At 38.0% G+C, this 22,662-nt stretch overlaps 1 protein-coding gene across 2 annotated transcripts in view; it reads left to right on the top strand.

Moving 5' to 3' along the window:
- LOC103713551 (sodium/hydrogen exchanger 6-like) overlaps positions 1 to 13,836 on the top strand; it is a 33,982-nt gene extending 20,146 nt beyond the window's left edge. Inside the window, exons 17-22 of one of the 2 annotated variants that reach the window (XM_008800518.4) lie at positions 7,275 to 7,372; positions 7,454 to 7,563; positions 11,161 to 11,244; positions 12,058 to 12,158; positions 12,250 to 12,329; positions 13,486 to 13,836. In XM_008800518.4, the coding sequence (XP_008798740.2) occupies positions 7,275 to 7,372; positions 7,454 to 7,563; positions 11,161 to 11,244; positions 12,058 to 12,158; positions 12,250 to 12,329; positions 13,486 to 13,535 (523 nt within the window). In that variant the 3' untranslated portion in view covers positions 13,536 to 13,836. The remainder of the gene's footprint in view (positions 1 to 7,274; positions 7,373 to 7,453; positions 7,564 to 11,160; positions 11,245 to 12,057; positions 12,159 to 12,249; positions 12,330 to 13,485) is intronic. The other variant, XM_039127272.1, reaches the window with a different exon arrangement.
- The last annotated feature ends 8,826 nt before the right edge of the window (positions 13,837 to 22,662 follow it).

Raw genomic sequence — 22,662 nt, 5'->3', positions numbered from 1 at the left:
TAGCTTGATCTAGGCTTAATACTCTATTATAGCATGAAATCCCCTATTTTCCACCCGGATGAACAGTAACCCGAACTGACAGTGGGTTACTTCATCCCGGTTTTGATCCACTTTCAGGACTCCAAATTTGATGAAATTTTTACCTAACATTCTACACTCATAGAGGATTCCAAAGAGATAACATGCATCATCATCGGAGGCCGTTTGGCCCCCTAAATAATTCACCGAAGTTGGGACTTCGACACAGTTTTTCCGTAGTGCCGGAAAAATTTGTTAAAATCCGATTCTTCCTCTTTTAACCACCTCTACAACCCTTATCCGACCCCTCTAGACTATATCCACCCTTTGTATAGCCTAATGTCATCAAAAGACTAGATAGGGACGGATATTTACCTTTTTCTTTTTGGAAATCGAGGTCCTTGCGTAGAGGGGAAGGAGATCTATGTTTTTCCCTTCAGCTGGCAGCGCAACCGGGATCTCCTTCCTTTTCTTTTTCTTCTTCTTCTTCCTCTTCCTTTCTTCCTTTCATTTCCTCTCCTTCTTTTTCTTCCTCTCTGTTGCCGTCTGTGAACCCCCTCCCTCTTTCTTTCTCTGCTTCATTCCGTAGCTCAAACCCTCCAATTAAATCACATCAAAACACTATTCACCCTTTTTTAATATTATTAAATTCCCAATTTGCCCCTGCCACTTCAACGGATCTACAGTTATGCCATTAACTTTTGATTCCTTCCCATTTTACCCCTTATATCAATTTTAAAGGACTATTCTATCCCTTTTTATATAAAAAAATTTTTGGGGTTATTACATCCTCCCCTCCTTATATAAAATTCGTCCTCGAATTTAAAAGAGTAAATTACCTGATTACTCAAAGGGGTGAGTGTATCTGGTCTTCATACTCTGCTCGGTGTGGTATTGGGAATCAAATAAATTAGGAGTGTTTTACCTTCTATCTCTACCACATAGGTAGGATATACATACTTCGCTTCTATACTATCCCCTACAGGTGTATTAATAGCTAAGGGAATATGCATCAATATCTTATCCTTAGCTAACTTTTTAGCAAAATAAGGGGACACAAATGAATGGGTAGCTTCAGAATTAAATAACACTCTAGCTTTAATCTTATCAATGAGGAGCATACCTGTCACAGCTACATTTAATGCCTGTGCCTCTTGTGGATTTACCGTGAACACCCTTCCTTGCCCTCTACCTACTGGAGCTAATGGCTGAGATGGTCCAACACTCTGCTGTGACGCTGGTGTCTGACCTCTGCCTCTGCCTACAGGCCCCCTACTACTAGGCCTGTCCATCTGCACAGAAGGGTAGGATGCCAAAGGCACAAACTGCTGGGTGGCACCCTGCAGGCATTCTCTGGCAAAATGACCCGGCTGTCCACATCTGTAGCACACTCCCTGACCCATTCTGCATCTGCCAGGGTGCTGCTTCCCACATATGCCACACACTGGCCATGACTGAAACCTAGATTCAGTTCTGGCCATAGTGACTGGAGGAAGAGGTACTGATGGTAGAAAAGTATCTTGTGATTGACCTCTTTCCCTCCATTTCCTCTTACGTGGGGTAGGTGGAGCTGAGCGTACAGACTGCTCCGTCGGGCCCTCCGAGAGATCTACTCCCTCAGATCTATCTTTACTGCTTTGCTCCTTCCCCACACTCATTTTTCTCTATTCTCTTTCAGCTCTTTCTTCTTTGTTTCTGGTCTCCCACTGTTTTGCTTTATCTATCAGCCTAGACAAGGTGGGGACCTCTACTGCCAGTACTGCATTATAAAGCGGGGAAATCAGACCTTGTCTGAACCTTTCTATCCTGGCAGCTTTAGTGGGGATGATGTAAGGAGCATACTTCCCCAATCTAGTGAACTCACGAGCGTACTCAGATACGCTCATTCCGGGCATCTGCTTCAGCCTCTCAAACTGAAGAGCCCGATTCTGCCTCTCAGCCGGAGACAAGAACTCATCCATCACTGCTTGCCTGAACTCTTCCCAGGTTGGAGGATTCCTACTGTACAATCTGTCCTCCACTTGTCTCTGGTACCAGTTCTAGGCATCTTCCTTCATTATAAGCCCTACAAGTTCTATAGCTCTTGCATCAGAACAGGGCAGTCTCCGTATCATCTTTTCAGTCTCCTCCAGGAATCTCTGAGGCTCTTCACCTTCTTCCCCCTTAAACTCCGGGGTTCTGAGCCTAAGAAATTCCTGTACAGTAATCCCCTCATCATCTAGAGCCCGCCTGGCCAAACTTCTTGGCACAGGTACAGGAGGTGGGATGGATACTACTGACGGGGCAGGAGATTTCCCTCGAGCAATCTGCTCCCTCAGAGCCTGATTCTCCGCCAGTAACTGTTCCATCAATGCATCTCTACTTCCTACCTCTCCTTGATCATTAACCCTCCGTCTATTAGCAGGAGGAGGTTTTTCTCTTTGGGGCTCGACATGTGCGAAACCCGCATCCAATGCTATATCTGGCTCCATCCTTTTTCCAAGACGAGCAGGTCCTCTCCTTGGAGGTATTCTTTATATGTCTCTAAAAGAGTTAAAAAGAGAGGATGGTCGTTACACACTGAGTCATGATATATTTTACTGAGTTGTAAATGACTCATAAAATAACATACAGAAAAATCCTATGCTCCATAGTATAATCCTATACTTAATCCTGACTCACCCTATTGCTCTGACAGGACTCTTGTTTAACCTTTGCTCTGATACCAAGCTTTGTCACGACCCCCGCCCCATTCCCGGCGGGCCGCCGCGACGGTCCTAGGGTGCGGGTAGGCATAAGGCCACCAGCCACCGCGTAGAACCCTACTACCTATCAATCATCAATAAATCTTGAAAAAAATTTGGCATGATGCATGCACAAAATGATCACTTTTCCTATAGTGACCTGTCAGGATTATCTCAATACATACAACACACTACCTGTCAGAGCAGCAATCACATAATCCGTCACATAATGAACCTGGACAATATATATCAATACATTATCTCAGGCATATAACTCATCTGTATAAAAATCTGGTTCCCATTCCATCCATGGTCAAACCCATATCCACAACAGGATCTATGACTGTAACTATACACTAAATACAACAGAAGGTTTATAATACACCAAAAGGGTATAAACCTCTATCTACATTATACTATACTATACTATGGAGCGGCACAGCTAGCAGGCAACCACTAATCCTGCTCCTCTCTATACAATACCTGCCCTGCAATCAAAAATATCAAACTGGAGAGTGAGTATATAAATACTCAGTGAGTGGAGTAGAGAGTACTATGCACATGAGACAGAATATAATCATGGCTCGAGATGAAATCTCAAGATCAATAACAACATGAACATGAACTCAACATAGAGAATATGGAGTAAATCATCAATATCACCACAATCAATATCAACTCATCTGAAGCATATATGGAATAATCAAGTCAACATATATGCTACTCATGAATATGCTCAACATGTCATAGTACTGAATCATATAAATCAGGTGTCAATAGGCTGAATCATCAACAAGACAGCTATCGGGAGGTGGGTTTTACGCCCCAGGCGAACCAGCAACAACTCTCTACTGTCATATGCATACATCGAATATGACACCACACCAATATGTAAATCATCACTAGACAGCTGTCGGGAGGTGGGTTTTACGCCCCAGGCGAACCAGCAACAACTCCCTACTGTCACATGCATATGCAGGATAAGACACCATACCGATAACATAAATGCTAGACAGCTGTCGGGAGGTGGGTTTTACGCCCCAGGCGAACCAGCAACTCCCTACTGTCACATGCATATGCAGGATAAGACACCATACCGATAACATAAATGCTAGACAGCTGTCGGGAGGTGGGTTTTACGCCCCAGGCGAACCAGCAACAACTCCCTACTGTCACATGCATATGCAGGATAAGACACCATACCGATAACATAAATGCTAGACAGCTATCGGGAGGTGGGTTTTACGCCCCAGGCGAACCAGCAACAACTCCCTACTGTCACATGCATATGCAGGATAAGACACCACACTGATCATATAAATGCTGGCCAGTATCCAGAACAGAAATCCATCTCACATCTACATACTAAACGGCACCTCGCGGGAATTCTACATCCGCGGAAAGCCATACTGCACCTCGCGGGGTCTTAGTATGCCCGGCGGCAAGCAGAATGTAAGTCGTAGGACCGGCCGATCCTACGCCTAGGGCCGTGTCCCCCCCTAGGAAGGGACTGGGCTCCGCCCACCCAGAAGGCTACTATGTGCACAAAGGCCGATGTTCAACCCCATCGACTATAGGTGTCCTGCAGATACTGTCAAGCCATGCATGAATGCCATAATGCACCCTCCCAATACTCTACTAAAAGGAGCATAATTAAGACTACCACTCACTCGACTCCGACCCAATCATAAACTAACATCAGGTTTGGGAGTGAGGGGTCAAGGGTGTGCAATGCAACTCAATATACCACTTACAAGTCTTTGAAATAGAGGAAATGAAATCAATTTACAAAAGAAGTCATTTCACAATTCAGATCCAATTTAATTACTCATAAAGAGTATAATCAAGGCTACCACTCATAAGTCTTTGAAATAGAGGAAATGAAATCAATTTACAAAAGAAGTCATTTCACAATTCAGATCCAATTTAATTACTCATAAACCCCTCGTAATTCTTCTCAATGTTTCCTCAAATGCATGTACAGAATAATCAAGCATGGAGAATCAAGATTATAGAGGAATCTACTACAATATCAATCAATATGCTCAAGTGGAATCAATTCACACTTGGCGACATTCATGAAAATGAATTAAGGAAGCTCATGGTGCAAAGTACATGACTCCCACTCACCTGTCAATCCGGCACGGCCTCGATACGCCTCTAGAATTTTACAGTAGGCAGCAGGGGACTTCTTCCTCTTGTTCCCTAGCTTCTTGCCCAACTGTGACATGCATTTACAATACATTTAGTCTTGTATCAAGGGCTATAATCTACGTGCCAATTATAACATAGGGAACTTTAATTGATTCAACTCCCCTGTTCCCTAAATCTTTTCTTTTCTTTCTTCTTTTTCTTTTTAATTAATTAACTCACCATTTATGTGTATTAGGGACTCCTTTGCATGAGTACAAGGTCCCTTTTAGCTTGATCTAGGCTTAATACTCTATTATAGCATGAAATCCCCTATTTTCCACCCGGATGAACAGTAACCCGAACTGACAGTGGGTTACTTCATCCCGGTTTTGATCCACTTTCAGGACTCCAAATTTGATGAAATTTTTACCTAACATTCTACACTCATAGAGGATTCCAAAGAGATAACATGCATCATCATCGGAGGCCGTTTGACCCCCTAAATAATTCACCGAAGTTGGGACTTCGACACAGTTTTTCCGTAGTGCCGGAAAAATTTGTTAAAATCCGATTCTTCCTCTTTTAACCACCTCTACAACCCTTATCCGACCCCTCTAGACTATATCCACCCTTTGTATAGCCTAATGTCATCAAAAGACTAGATAGGGACGGATATTTACCTTTTTCTTTTTGGAAATCGAGGTCCTTGCGTAGAGGGGAAGGAGATCTATGTTTTTTCCTTCAGCTGGCAGCGCAACCGGGATCTCCTTCCTTTTCTTTTTCTTCTTCTTCTTCCTCTTCCTTTCTTCCTTTCATTTCCTCTCCTTCTTTTTCTTCCTCTCTGTTGCCGTCTGTGAACCCCCTCCCTCTTTCTTTCTCTGCTTCATTCCGTAGCTCAAACCCTCCAATTAAATCACATCAAAACACTATTCACCCTTTTTTAATATTATTAAATTCCCAATTTGCCCCTGCCACTTCAACGGATCTACAGTTATGCCATTAACTTTTGATTCCTTCCCATTTTACCCCTTATATCAATTTTAAAGGACTATTCTATCCCTTTTTATATAAAAAAAATTTTGGGGTTATTACAGATGAGTGCATGAAAATTAGTTGTTACTTTATGTGAAAATTCAATTGCATACTTAATTATTTTTTATATCAGTCTATTGAGCAGCCTACTAACCTTTCCACAGATTTAGACTGCTGCATTATTAAAACATGAACTACTAGGGAACTAAATGTTTGTCTTTTATGAGTTGGGAAAAGATAGGATGGTGTGTTAGAGATATGTACCACAGAATGTCTATAGATGTATATGTGGTGTTAGTCATGTAAATTGCATCCCAATAAATTTTAGCATGTATGTTTTTGCTGCAGCTTGCTAATTTGGGTGTTTACTTGTTGCAAGGTGCAGCACTGCCTCTTAAGTTGCAGGTGTGAAGCCAGGAAATCTCCCTAGCCTCACATTCAAGGCTTCTTGATGTTAGATGGATTAGGCTTTTCAATGAAAAGTTTATATTGATTAATGGACCTAGTACATTGAGTGTATCTTACACATTGTTTGCATTTTCGGTTATTGGTCCCATATCAAATATAGTGCGGACATGCCAACACTACACAAATCGAAGGTTAATGGCGAGATAATTTCCGTAGCCTTTGAGGCATCTTGACTTGCAACGGCTAGACTCTATGATGTGATTAAAGCAAAATGTTAAAATGATTTATAGGCCTTGTACCCAATGTTTTTCGTGCCAAGCTGTGCTGGTGCCAGCACAGGGCATGCATGTGTGGCTGTATCCTGCCTATTTTCAGGGAACCAACGTGTGCCAAAAAGTCCTTTTCTTTTCTTTTCTTTTTCTTTTTGGGGCATGGCAGAAAACAAATATAATGGCTGGCATGCTCCAAGCTGGTGGGACGTAAAGCCTTGTTTGTGCCAATCTAACATGTTCTTCATGAACTTATTTATGCTTCTGTGATATTGGAGCTTCTGTCAAAGTTGCCCCTTCATAGGTGGCTTGTGTCTTGTATTCAACATTTACATGCTAATATGAACAGACAGTAATTTATTGTAGATATTATTAGTGTGAACCATGCAACAAGCATTTTGTGGTGGTTTTGCTAGTTTACTATAATTCCTTATAGATATTTCTTTGTCCATACTATATCTTCTTAAATCTTTTGTACTTAGGCAAGACTACTTTATGAATGTTACATGCATGCACCTTTTGCACTCTGATTCCATCACCTTCTCCTATGTTACAGACACTTTTCACATTGCATCAATTTCATGCTTTAGTTTGTTAATTTTGTTTCTAGGGATTTCTGAATTGTAGCAATGTGATTCTAAGAATATCTTCTATAACATTGCTTGACCATCTTGATTTGTCATTACTTTAGGGCGGCAAATGTGTTTGGTTGTGCTTACTTGGTCAATTTGGTTCGTCCAGCACATCGCCAAATACCCTCAAAATACCAGAAGGCTCTTTGGTACAGTGGTAAGTAGATATGCTATGGTAGAATGTTAAATTACATTTGAGTTTTTTCTTTAAATGATGAATATTTTTTTGTGCAAGCAGGACTTAGAGGGGCTATGGCTTTTGCTCTTGCTCTGCAATCAATCCATGACCTTCCTGAAGGGCATGGCCAAACAATATTCACAGCTACCACTGCGATAGTTGTCCTGACGGTAGGTGTTGTTAGTGATGCCTGCTTTACATTTCAAACAATGCACATTTAAAGTGCATATTGGGACCTGGTCATTGCATGCTTCCTGGATTACTGAATGCGCATCTCATTGAGATGTTCTTGATTTTCTTGGATGATTTGAATAATGTATCTTGCTTGATCAAAGATCTTCTTTTTTCAGTAAAAGTTAAATGAAATATGTCCATCCTTTTGATGTACTGTGTATTGAAATTTGGAGAGTCTTGACTCAAATTGCACTTCTGGGCAATTGAAAGAAACTATCAATTTCTTCTGCAGTCACAAACTTCATAGTGCCAAACTTCTTCAAATTCCATACCAAGCTTTCTGTAATTTTTTCAATCTGGTATCCCTTCCAAAAAAGACCAACAGTACTCTCGTGTCATCATATGCTGCAATATGAGCTCTTCAAGAAAACTAAAAATCCTTCCTAATCCAGTGCAGAGATTTTGTTTGAGAAGTGAAGCATTGCGCCAAGTGAGCTTCATGAAGTCAATAGCTATATGGTGGATAAGATGCCATATAGAGTATAGGAAGAAGATCATAATGAGAAAGGCATATGCCATCCTGTAAACCTTGTATCTGTTGATTCAACCATTTAGGTTGGTCTTTTTTTTTTTTTTTGCAGACCCACATCCACGAAATAGGTTCTCATAGGCCATTTCAGAAACATGATCACATCTTATAATGGTGTAGTATGCTATTCAGCCACAACTGTTGTACTAAGGAACTTGCACAAGCTCCATGCCATGCATGGGAAACATAGGAAGAAAGTTTTTTTTTTATATATATATATATATATACAGATGTACATAAATTATGCAGAAGATGGAAACAAAATATGCAGTATCATTAAACTAAAATTCCAAAAAAGGAAAAAAACAAGTATGCAAATTGCCTTAGATGAAAACTGTGATATGCATGAATGGAGCAGCAGTAGACTGGCAGTTAAAAAGCAAAAACTTGTACATAAATTGAATGCAACAAACAACTTTAGCGGCATGCAAAAAAAACCCAACACCTATGCACATATGTAGAGAATGCCAACTAACATTAGTACAATTGTGTGCATATGTAATCTAGTGAATAACAGACATGCATATTAGAAAGGCTACTGTAGACATTAAAAGTTTTGTTGCGGATGTGAATTTTGTCAATAAAAATCATGATTTTAAATAACACCCATCATAATATTATGATGACCACTATACTTTTGAGGGGGTTCCTTATGATATAATATGCATAAGAAGTATTTGAATAACCACCATTGTTTGACTGTTGTTTTGTTACTAAGGCCGTTATATGATCAAGATCCATTATTTAGCTTTTACAGCATTCACTAAGGCTGTTGTTTTGTAATATTTCTAAATTCAATCTTTTGTGCCTATTGAATATTTTTTATTTAGTCAACAATTAAGAATAATTTTTTATTTGATCAGCATGATTTGGGCTCATAATGCTGTTATTTGTTTTTTTTTGTTATCGAGCATTATGTTCCTTTAAAACAAAAGTAACAAGCTGATAGAGCCACATTTATTTCAAACCCTAATAAACTATGTGCAGATAGTTTTGTGAAAGTATCGGGTGTTATGACCATAATAATGACTAGTTAGTTTCAGGCTTTCACTGGGGGATCTGTCATTGCTGTGCATGGTAATAATGGATATCTAAATATTGCCTGTTATCTGGCCACTATTCTATTATAATGACCGTTATGCAGTGCAGACAACAATCATCATGTATCATTAACACTATTCATTTATTTTTATTTAATTGAAATACCTGTACTGGATTGAAGATTTTTTTATCCAGCTAGTAGTCAAAAATATTTTATTTAATCAATTGTGGTTTGGTAAATAATGACATTATTTTCCATCATTAGTCATTTATTTCTCTTGTAATCGCTATAATCTAACAATGTCCTTGCTGTACCACATTGACACATTATTTGCCATATTTTTAGGACACAGTAGTGCAGAAAAACATATATTTCTCTGTTTTTTTGACATGTGAACAGAAATAAGATCACTTGGGCATTAGCGAAAATGGAAGAATCCACTCAATGGAATATAACTTGATGCCTTGGCTGCTATGCTCGTGAACCAGAAGTCTTGAGAAACAAAAAGGCAAATCCGTTCACGTGCTGCTTGGCATAGAGGAAGAGGGTAAGCGTCATGGTGCGAGCCACAAGGTGCCTCAATCACAGGCAACCAAGGACCCATGGGGGAAGAGAGAAAGAAGAGGGTAAAAAGTGGAAGAAAAAAAAGTAAAAAGTGAAGTCTGAAAGATATTGGAATATGCTGTAGTGACTATTTATATGTATAGACAGAACATGGATGATGGCAGCCCCACTATGTGACCATAGATTATGGTAGGAATGATAAGTCACTGATGGTTGGGTTAATAGCTATTAAAACTTGGCTGTGGGATGATGGCTTATCCATGGACGCATCAGCCTAGCTACATCGTGCAATTGGTGTAAAGCTAGATAGTGGAAAATCTCAATACACAAATAACTAACAAGTTCTAAAGCAGGGGCAAGAGGGAGGTCAATTATAGGAGATGGTGAAGGTGGCAATGACTCTGTGGGAGTGATTGGGATCAATAAGGTAATATTATCAATTAAAAAAAGTTGGAAGAAAATACAGAGTGGCGCTTGAAGAAGATGATGATGTACAAGATCTGTATTGTTGCAAAAATGCATAATATCTCAGGTACATTCTATATTATGAATAAAACACATGGTCAAGTGAGTCATTTTTATGAAAAGAAGATTTTCGTGGTACATTCAGTGACTTGAAGATGAGCATTTTCTGGAAGTTGGACCTTCAGAGGCAATGGAAGATATATGATTTGACAAGGTATTTCATGCTTAAAAAGTGCTCTTTATCAAAACATGGTGGTATTTGTGGCACAATGGAGGAAGCATGTAGTTTTAATCATATGATGTATTTGCACCCAAATTTTTGGTTCTTTCGATGTGGATTAGGTTGTGAAAGGAGAGGTGAAGTGTGTTTGAAAAAAAGCCGTGAATGGATATGTTTTGCTAGAGTTCAAGTGAAACATCTTAATGACCTAATTACCTTACAAAGAAGATCTATTTTATGGTGGCAATTAACTGATTTAGCTGATTTGAGTCTTGTTATGTAGACGATAAAGCTGTAAAGCATGAAAACTTGTTTTAGTGGATTTAATGCTAATAGTAAATTCTGGCTCGTGGTGGACTTTCATATTATTAGAGAGAATCAGGACAAAAGGTGCAGTAAAGAGAGTGATGCTGGAGTTTTCTTTTAATTGATATGTGGAAACTAAAATTTACGTCCTTTCTTTTTCTTAGTTTTCAAAGGTTAACTCTGGTTCAGTTTTTAGGCTTGATGGCTTGGTCTTCTATGAACTCAAATAACCTATCCCAGATATGATCAAGAAGATAGATCGTGATTCAATTTTATGAATAATTTGCTTATTTAAGATGCAATATCTAATTTTCCGGTATCTGAATTTTACAAAATGGAAATGTTTCAAGATTTTCTTTTTCTGATGCACCTTGGATTTATTTGATCCCTTTTGAGTAATTTTATAGGTTCTATTGATTGGGGGCTCAACTGGCACCATGCTTGAAGCTCTGGAAGTCGTAGGTGATGATTACGATGGTCCAATTGGAGAAGTAAGTTCTTGGAAGCTAATAGTCAAAATGATCTGGTTTATTTATTTTACTCCATTATCCCGTTTTGTTTTTCTGCAAGCCATTAAGATTTTTGTCCTGGTACCATTGTATATATGACATTGTCTAGTTAATGTGGGCTCGCTTCTCCTTGGCAATTGTGCAGATGACACAACATATTTGTGTTCTCTGAAATTGGTTGTTGATTCGTTTCTCTCACAACATCAATGGCTCTTATAAATTTGTAATTTCCTATGAGCTTATTTGCAGATTGAGTGGCATTGCTTCTTCATGAACTTGTATAAATTCTCCTCTTCCACATAAACACGTTCTTGGGTTTCTCCTAGGGAACACTCCTGGAAATTAAGCTAGGCTTATCGTTGTTCTCTTGCGATGATTTTTTTCCCCTTGAGAAATAGTGGTTAGCCTGTATTTATTAATGTTGTTGTGTGCTTGTATCATATATTTGCTAAGTAAGATCCGTAATCTTGGTACTGGGTACTGTATTGGTATCTTATTGGTTCGGTACACTTCTGTGCCAAATTAACTTTCTTACCTATTTTCTCAATTTTCATCTCAGTACACCTCGGTATGGAACGGTATGCACCTTGGTACGGGGTTTGTACCGACTTGAATATGTTTTGCATCGGTTTTCTCTCGGTATGGTATGGTACGCCCCGTACCGGAAAGTATGGCAGACCTTGCTGCTAAATTTCTTACCTACTGAATTAGAGTGAATATGAATATATACAACAGCTTACTGCTCTTGTTATCACTTCAATCATCTATCAATGTTTAATATTTTATTATTATCAGCAGAGCTACGAGGGAAACAATGGCTATGTTGCCCCATCTTATGAAGAGGGTACTTCATCTGGGAGTAGGCTAAAGATGAAACTCAAAGAGTTCCATGAAAGGTTTGGTTCAGTTTTTATAGGTCATCTCTTTGTACATTTCAAGGCTTTTTATTTGCTCTTTGACCTGATTGTTTTTGGATCGCTGCTGCAGCACTACATCTTTCACTGCATTGGATAAAAATTATCTCACTCCATTTTTCACGAGTCAAAATGATGATGAAGAGGATTTTGGTAAGATATAATTTGTTGTTTTCTTTGTTTTTTTTATTCATGTTCCTCTATAATGACACAGAAGACCACAAGGATTTCAAGGGATTTTGAGTGCCTGGATTGGCTCATACATGTTGGGCCATTTGATTGATGTCCCCAGAGAACACATCGTTTCGTAGTATTATGGCTGCCCTAAGTTCCAATTATTTCATGATATTGTGTTGGACCAATGGATACATGCAAACCTAACATTCTGATTGAAGACTTGATTTAATGGGTCGGCTTGCATGTCATGGAACTTAGTGGGAGTTTTTTCAGCTCCGCTGCGCTCTGCCTAGTACAAGTCTAGTTTTGCATACTTGACGCTTTTGGGAAGTTTTCTTCTGATTACTTCACATTAATGAGGCTTTCTGTCTTTATTTTTGGTAAAGCAATGGACTTTTGACCATAAGTATGGTAGTAGAATCTGAGTCTTGTATCAGATAGATGAACAATATTGGATGCAGTATGCCAAAGAAGCCTAGTATCATCTGAGCATGGCATTCATATGCCACACTCTGCCATTCGTTTCAACCGTTGGCTCTGTCACCTGAAACACCATTAGGTAAATCAAAATTGGCTGATAGGATAAAACTTTCAGTTTCCTAATTTTTGTGAATGTTCCCTTTTTAAACTTCAACTCTGCAAGCACCATGCCTCTGTGCTGTATTTATTATATGTACGTGAAAGTGGTTGGTTACAAGTAATGTGCCTTTGAAAGTTCGGGCAGCCATCCTACTGGGAGAGATTATGTCCTGAGCTCCATTTCAAGCATTGAGCCTTTAGGTTGGTTTTCTTTGTTTATCTTGGTTACAGAAGTGCTACCATGCCTTCTTTTGCCCATATGCCAAACGCATGGCTAGGTCGGTGATAGAAGTGGGCCCCATGGTTCAGTTCATGGGTTTCCTGAAACTTGGTGGAAGCTGTAACCAGATCGCATGGTTATGAAACCTGGCAGAGTGATAAGCTCACTATTGTTCGTTGTCAAGTCTTCCAAACCCTGGGACAAAGTTGATGTACATCATCTGTTGTTGCACCACTAATCTTGTGCTTGTTGAAACTCATCTTTCAATGTAAATGAGCTTTTTGGTAACTTATTCTCTTGCAACTCATTTTTGTGTTAAAATTGTGTTGTCAGGTGAGCCAACCCAGGATAAGCGAAGAGGGGGCTTCCGAGGGCATGGGTAGGTGTCCGGAGTTAAACTGGTTAATGCCCCTCCAGAGCCCAATCAAATTTCATTGGCAGCTTCTACAAATGACAGCTAAATAGATGTTTCTCACTTGCAAACTGATGGATGCATTGATATTATAAATTTGCCATACACAATTTTTACATGTGATTCAAGGGATAGATTATACACGACAGCATGGTCGATTACTGAGATGATCAAATTCTAGATAAGTATGTAAATATCAGCTATTATATAAAAGAAACGGATGCCAGTAATGTCCATCTAATTTCCATATGGGTTACTGGTCTTGGTGCAAACATTTGAAGGTTTCACTTGACATGACATTGCAAAGCCATCTGTATATCTTGGAGTAGTTAAGAGGGGCTGGTTCCCGTCTTACCCATCATACATGCTGATTTGTAGTTGGTGCTTGGTAGAAAGTTTTGAAATGCTCATTTGCCATGCACCAAGTCTTCCAAGCTGTCATTCTTGCGAGCTCCTTATTCTCAAGAGAGCGCGTCGTTTGATCCCATATTTGTCTTTGACTAGTTGAGCTTAGAGCGAGTCTCATGATTTTGCAATAACTTCATCACATTTTTGCCCATTGTAGCCACCTTTGCCCATCTTGAATTCCAAATGAGTATGGATCCTCTACGGTGCGCGGTTTGCACCACAGACTGATGTACGCTGCTCAATGGCCATTATCAGAAGATGGATAGCTATCAAACGACTTTTTATGCCATACAGCGTATCATTTTTAATATATATCTATCTCTTGATAGTGGTGATCATTCTAAATTGCCAGGCCACAGTAAGCTTTAGGGGAAATTAATTTGTGTTGACCCTTATAATAAAAGCCAACTTGAGAAGAATCTTATTCCCAAATAAATCTGCAAATAATTTTTGCTGTCTTAACAAAAATACCATCAGGCACCTATGTCGAAAACAACCAGTGATTGAGACTATAATTCGAGACCAAATTTACAAGAGAATGGTCATCACAGTGGAAAGTCTCAAAGATCTCAGCCAGCTTTTAGATCAATTTTTGCTATTGATTGCTGAGTTTGTCTCCTAGACATACGTTTCATTAAATCTTTTTGTAAATTGTGGGAAAATATCATCATTTGTCTTCATCAATATAAAGATCCATGTGTTTGAAGGAGATATTTTGAAGTTAACAAGCAAGCAAATCATATCCATGAGTCTACATACAATCTTTTTATCTTTATCAGCTGCAGTTGAGAGAAAACATTAGAATGCTGAGATGATAAAAAAAACAAGTTTTGCACCAATAATTAGGGTTGACATCAAGTTGGCAGCTGCCCATAAGATGAGGCTCAATCCTTTCATGGAGTTCTGTCGAGAAAGTTGTGCTCGATAGTTGAGCCATTTTGATGAAAAGGACTAGATGTTGGAAATGATGGCATACATTATGATAATAGGTCATTGTCACATCTATAGTTCATGAATGCAATGGAAATAGTTAAACTGATATTTTTAGTTATTTGAAATAAAATTGATAAATTTTACTTTTTTATTGGAATCTTCAAAGTACCAGAAAATAAAATAAAGTATATCTGTTTTTAACATACGTAGTTATTGATAAATTTTATTTTGATTATTCTCTTTAAATATGGATCCACTCTCTGCACCTATTTTCTAATAATAGAATAAATATAAAATAATCATAAATCATGTAATTTTTTAAAACTTTCATGAAATTTCATGCATGATTAAAAAAACCAGAATTTACGTAAATAATTAATAATTTTAATCATTTACGTAGTAAGGTTTTGAAAATATCCAAAACAATGAAGTGAAGTACATGTCAATTTTTGTTAAAAAGGAAAAATAACAATAGAAATAATTTAATTCAATGATTATAATTAAAATAAATGATCATTTTAGTTATTGTTAAATGTTGTTGTGGTGGATAAGATGCTTTTGTTTTACTTGATGATTAGCATCGCTTACATAGTATTTAATTATTAACTTTTAGAACTAGTTTTGCTAGGTAAAATTATCATTTCATAAATTTAATTTGAACAATGATTTTGTAAGACTAGAAATATTATTACTTTATAAATTTAATAATATTTTAACGACAATTTAACTAGGATCCTGTTTGACATTGTTGTATGAAGCAAAGCTTTTGTTGATAGAGTTTTTGGTAGCAGAGCTTTCGCTAGTGGAGTTTTTAATAAAAAATTTCTTATTGTTTCGTAACTATATTTCTAAAATAATTTAAAACTTTAATATTTATTTAGTAACTAAATTGAGAAAGTACTTTAATATTTAGAAATGATAATAAAAGATATTGTATGGTACTTTCAATTATTGTTTTTTATAGTATTAAAACTCTAACTTATAGATTATTTATTTTAATATTTTAATCTTAATGCTATAATAAATAATAGTTTTTAAATTTATTATAAATATAATAATATTTTATAATATCAATATATAATTATAATAATATTATATTATTATATTATGATTGCTATATTAATACAATATAATCTAATATTATTAGTATGTTATATTGTTATTATATTATGCTACTAAAACCTATTATTATAATGCATTTTTAATTTATAAATTAATTTATATTTTATTTAATTAATATAATAAATAATTTATTTTTTATGGTGATTATCAATGTCTTATTAATAAGTATAATTAAAATAAATAGTTATTTTGGGTTATTATTAAATGTTGTCAGGATGCGAGTAAGCGCACACATGAGCAAAAGAGATTGAAATAATATGTACGATAAATAAAGAGAAGTCCTTACAATATTAAAGATGAGTGGAGTAAGAGGTGGAGAAATATGAGAGTGTATGGAGAGGGAGGCTTGAGAAGTGAGAGGATTCAAGGGTAAGACTAAGGAAGGATGGTGGACATGAGAAGATAAGGTCCAGGGGATGAGTGGAGGGATGAAACTCATTGGAGAAGAGGATGGGGAGGATGGTGGGGCATCAAAGCTATGGAAAGGCAGGATGACGCACTCTAAAGAGGAGTGGAGGGATGCTACTTTAGGAGAAGAGAGAAGGGATGGCGGCGGAGGTGTCAAAGGCATGGAAGGACACAGTATGATTGCAGATCGGAGGAGGGATAGAGAAGAGGAGAGTCAGTGTTTTTTTTAAGGGGGAAGCAATGGAGTGGAGGGTTAGCATTAATTGAGGGAGACCGGTCGTTGATATGCCCGTGGAGGCTGGGAGGGATGGATCTCACCGGAGGAGAGGATGACGAGGGCGGTGGAGGCATCAAAAAGTCGTGAAAAAGGCACGACGATGCAGCGGATTCGGAGAGGAGTGGAGGGATGTTTGCTTGCTAGAGAAAAGAGAGAAGGGATTGCAGTGGAGGTATTACAACTATACAAATATCTTAGCTTAACAAATCACTGACCTCTTCTAATACTCTCCATGCATAAATCCATCATTACTATATATCCCATATCTCAGCCACCATTCAAGGGATATATTACAGCTATACAAATATCACAGCTCAGCAAATCATTGACTTCTTTTAATTCTCTCTATGTATAAATCCACCATTACTGTATATCCCATATCTTAGCCACTATTCAAGGGATCCTTGTTCCCTAGAGTTGTATACATATATGTTGTATGCTTTTGTTTATGAAATATACAGAGAAAACATTTCTCCTCAATATTTTGTCTCTGTCATAGCTTCTCTAACATGGTATCAGAGTTTTAAACAATCTTTTTTTGCTCTTCATCTCTTCATGTCAACATCCAACCATGAAGCCTCCTTCCAATCATATGAAACTAATCTTCTCAATTCTTCTGGTGATATTGCTTCATCTTTCTTCTTGCACTCATCTAACCATCTAGGCACAATCTTTATTTCCACGCCGCTCATAGGTGATAATTATTCGATGTGGAAGCACGCCATATGGATGGTCTTCAACGCTAAGAATAAATTTGGTTTTATTGGTTGATCTCTTCCCAAACTAACTTCTAATACTACAGAAATTCAAGTCTAGGAGCGCTGCAAGGATATGGTGCTTTTCATGATTGCTACACTCGATTGATAAATCTCTCATCAACACCATCATCTACTACAATAGTCCAAGAAAAGTCTGGCTTGATTTGGAAGAACGAATCTCTCACAGTAATAACCTACGGGTTTTCAAGCTTAAACACGACATCTGCACTCTCAATCAAGGTAACCTCTCACTTATGGCTTATTATAGCACCATTAAAGGATACTTGGATGAACTGACAGCACTTCAAATGAATCCAATCTATTCTTGTGGTGGTCTGAAAGAGCTATGTTCGATCCAAAAAATCGAGAGGGTGTTCCAGTTTTTGATGGGGCTCATGAATCTTACATTTCTATCTGCAGCCAGATTCTTGCCATGGAACCTTTGCCCACTGTCGACAAGGTGTACTCTATCCTTCATCAGAAAGAGAAACAACGGCTGTTACACTTACCTTCAATCTCCATAGATTCTATTGCTATGTCTGCAAGTCGCCAAAATTTCACTTCATGCCAATCTGATTCTAAAGGTAGAGAAAGAGGACGCAACAATGTGACCATTGTGGAAAAGCCGGTTATTGGAAGGATTCATGTTACAAAATCATAGGGCATCCTACAAATTGGGACCACTCAAGAGAGAATTCACGCTCTAATGGTAGCAAACAAAATGCATACCATGCTGCCCATCATGTAACTAACGGAAAAAATCTACCTACAATAACTAAAAGTGCAATACCAGATCTTGCGGCAGAGCAATATGGACAATTGATGGACATTTCCTCGCCTACTTGTAACCCAACAACAAATTTTTCTGGTATTGCTTATATGTCTAGTTGTCATATAGTTTCTTCTTCACATAAATTAGATTGGGTTTTAGATAATGGTGCATCTGACCACGTGTCTCCCAATAAGTCCTTATTTGAAACTTGTCATCCTGTTACACATGGAAGTCCTATTGTTCTTCCCACAGGTGAGACTATTCCCATTGCTAGCTTTGGTACCATTCGATTTTCCCCTACTCTCTCTTTATTTAATGTCCTCTATGTTCCTACTTTTACATTCAATCTTTTGTTCATAAATAAAATCACCAAAGCTCTTAATTGTGTAGCCCTTTTATTTCCTACCTTTTGTGTTTTTTAGGACCTGCGCACGAGAAAGTTGATTGAAATGGGTGAAGTTTGTGATAGCATCTATTATCTAAAATCATCTGGCAATTTTTTTTCGCACTTAGCATCTACCATTTCCTGCATCATTGCTCCATTCTTATGGCACTAGCGTCTTGGACATCCTGCTTCTAATTTAAGTAAAAATCTTTCTTTTGCCAATATATCTGCACATTGTGATGTTTGTATTCGGGCTAAACATGCTCGAATACCCTTTTCTTTGAATCACAATAAAAGCACGACCATTTTTAAATGAATATATTGTGATATTTGGGGAGGATATCCCACTCCATCTTTTACTAATGCTCATTATTTTCTAACAATTATTAATGATTTTTCATGCCATACATAGTTCTACCTTATGCATTTCAAATCTGAAGCATTCACCTGTCTCAAACTTTTTTTTCTCTTATAAAAAATCAATTTCAGTTCACCATTCGCCATATCCGTACTGAAAATGGTTAAGAGTTTTTATCTCATTCTATGCAAAATTTATTCCATGACAATGGCATTCTTCATGAATGCACTTGTGTCGAGACCTCCAAACAAAATGGCGTTGCAGAACGTAAACATCAACACTTTCTTAATGTTGCTCGAGCTTTACGTCTTCAAGCCAACCTCCTTCTCATTTTCTAGGTTGAATGCATTTTAACTGCCACTCTTCTTATAAATCGCATTCCATCTCCTAATCTTGAGAAGAAATCCTCTTATGAGTTGCTTTTTAACATTCTCCCTAAATATGATCACTTGCATGTTTTTGGATGTCTTTGCTATGCACATACGTTTCATTCTTCTCATGATAAATTTTCACCTAGAGCCTTATGGTGTGTTTTCCTTGGTTACCCTCATGCTCAAAAAGTTTATAGAGTTTATGATCTAGAGTCCAAAAAAATTTTCTTTTCTCATGATGTTACATTCATTAAATACCAATTTCCATTTCAGTCTACTCAATCCAATTCTTTCACCGCAATCATTCCCAACCCTGTGTCTCCTATTGACCACCCATCTCCCACATCCCCTCTCCCTGACTTTTTCACATCCCTTTCTCCTGATCCTCCTCTTAACCCGTCTCAACCACCTTCTCGCCCAAAACGCTCCATCACTGGTCCTGCATATCTTCATGATTATGTATGCCCCACCTTGCCCCATAGATCCATCACACCTTCTTCATCCAATCAGTCCTCAGCAAGTAATGTCCATTTTCTTCATTGTTTTCTCTCTTACTCTCGCTTTATTGCCAAACACCTTGTTTTTCTCTCCTCCTTATCTGCACAGGACGAACCTCGGTCATATTCTAAAGCTGCTCAACACTCCCATTGGCGTGAAGCCATGGCATCCAAGATACAAGCATTAGAAAACAACCACACTTGGTCCCTCCAACCTCTTCCTCTTGGGAAAAAAATCCATTGGTTGCAAATGGATCTTCAAAACCAAACTTAGAGCAGACAGTTCCATTGAACGCCATAAAGCTCGCCTTATTGCTAAGGGTTACACTTAAGTTGAAGGGTTGGGCTAACACGACACTTTTGCTCCCATTGCTAAGTTTGTTACCGTTCGTTGTGTCCTTGTTGTTGCCATTGCCAAAAATTAGTTCTTACATTAACTTGATATTTATAATGCATTCCTCCATGGCGATCTTGATGAGGAAATTTATCCTCCACTGGGTTATTATCGTAAGGGGAAGACTCGAGTCTGTCAACTCTATAAATCTCTATATGGTCTCAAGCAAGCCACCCGCAATTGGTTCTCTAAGCTTTCTTCTATCCTTCTTATTGTTGGTTTCTACCAGTCATAGGCTGATCACTCTCTTGTTACTCTTTCCGAAAATCATTCTATTACTGTAATTCTTGTCTATGTGGATGATATTTTTGCAGCAGATAATGACCTTTAGGCGATCACCAAGACTAAGGCCTTTCTTACCACACAATTCAAAATCAAAGATCTTGGCACTCTCAAATATTTCCTTAGCCTTGAAATTGCTCGCTCTCCCACTGGCATTTTCCTCAACTAATGGAAATATGACTTGGATATTCTTGCTGACAGTGGCCACTTTGGTGCTCGACTAGCCACCTTCCCCATGGAGCAGAATTTGAAGCTTACCGATCATGATGGTGACCCTCTTGCTGATCCAAGCTCTTACCGCCATCTCATCATCCGTCTCATCTACCTCACTATTACTAGACTAGTTCAACCTTTTGAGTTAGTTTATGCATCAACCTCGCCAACCTCATTATAAAGCCTCTCTTTGCATTCTTAGATACATCAAGTCTTCCCCAGGCAAAGGCTTACTTTTTTCTTCATGATCTGATCTTCAGATTCATGGCTACACACTGACTCTGATTAGGCCAGCTATCCTATTACTCGCCGCTCCACTACTAACTATTTTATTTTACTCGGTTCTAGTCCCATTTCATGGTGCACGAAGAAACAAGTTACTGTTTCTTGCTCCTCTGCCGAAGCTGAAATCATGCCATTGCCACCCCAACTTGTGAATTTGTTTGGTTAAAGCAGTTGTTCCACGATCTTGCCATTTTTCATCTGCAACCCATGCAGCTTTACCGTGATAACCAAGTTGCCCTCCACATTGCTGCCAATTTGTTTTTCACGAATGAACGAAACACATTGAAATTGATAGCCACCTTGTTCGTGAAAAATTTCGTGCCAAGCTGATCTGTACTGCTCGTGTGTTTGCTGATTCACAGCTCGCAGATATTTTTACAAAGGCCTTGGGTCGTGACTCTTTCCACCATATTTCACGCAAGTTGGGCATTACGGATCTCCATGCTCCAACTTGAGGGGGAGTATTACAACTATACAAATATCACAGCTTTGCAAATTATTGACCTCTTCTAATTCTCTTCATGTATAAATCCACCATTACTATATCTCATATCTCAGCCACTATTCAAGGGGTATATTACAAATTTACAGGTATACAAATATCACAGCTCAGCAAATCGTTGACCTCTTCTAATTCTCTCCATGTATAAATCCACCATTACTGTATATCCCATATCTCAACCACCATTCAAGGGATCCTTGTTTTCTAGAGTTGTATATATATGTTGTACGCTTATGTTTATGAAATATATAGAGAAAACATTTCTTCTCAATGTTCTGCCTCTGTCATAGCTTCTCTAACAGGAGGTGTCACGGGCATGGAAGGACACGACGTGATGGCGAATAGGAGAGGGGTAGAGAAGAGGAGGGTTAGAGCGGCGGAACGGAGGGTTAGGGTTGAGTGAGAGAGAGGGTAAATCCCGCTGTGCAGCGTGAGTTACATACCAGTATGCTTTCAAGATATATGAAAGGATACTTTTGGTATAAAAAGTGATAGATGGAATCAACAGAAAATATTCCTTGATTTCTAAACTTCTATTTTAGATACAGTATAGGTTTGAAATGGTAGGGACAACCCAACTGCTGGGATTAGTTTCAACTAGTTCATTTTCATCTTAAACTAATGAGCCCTTAAAGATCTAAAAAGTACGTACAACTTTCCTTTAATATTTTTTCTCAGAACATCTTCTACCATCCTTTTCTTCTCGGCTCTCTTTTGCCTCTCTATGAAAGAGTTTGGGTTTGTGTTATGGTTTTTGCCAAGGTAATACAAACCTTTTCCACATCTAACCCATAGCATCTTAACTGGTATCTCAAAGGCTTTAACAGAAAACTACTATTGTAATCAATAATGAAACAAAAAGTGTAATATCATCATTTTTTTCATTATAATAATATTTTATAATAATCATAGCAATTGCTATGTAAAATTTGTATTATTTACTTGAATAAAATTATATTTTAAAACTCAAACTTTTATCTTAGCTTTAAAAACATTTTATTTGATGAACAATGATTTTGGTCCACAATAATATTATTAGTCTTCGATTTGTAGCTATTTTTCTTGTTAAATGATGAATAAGTGATAATATTTCAACCACTATGATGCAAAGATTAATTTCTTAGGGAAAAAGG

Source organism: Phoenix dactylifera, chromosome 1, assembly GCF_009389715.1.
Source record: "Phoenix dactylifera cultivar Barhee BC4 chromosome 1, palm_55x_up_171113_PBpolish2nd_filt_p, whole genome shotgun sequence".
In the NCBI taxonomy this organism is placed as follows: domain Eukaryota; kingdom Viridiplantae; phylum Streptophyta; class Magnoliopsida; order Arecales; family Arecaceae; genus Phoenix; species Phoenix dactylifera.
The sequence above is the reverse complement of the archived record's forward strand: the minus strand, read 5'-3'. Positions and strand labels throughout refer to the sequence as shown.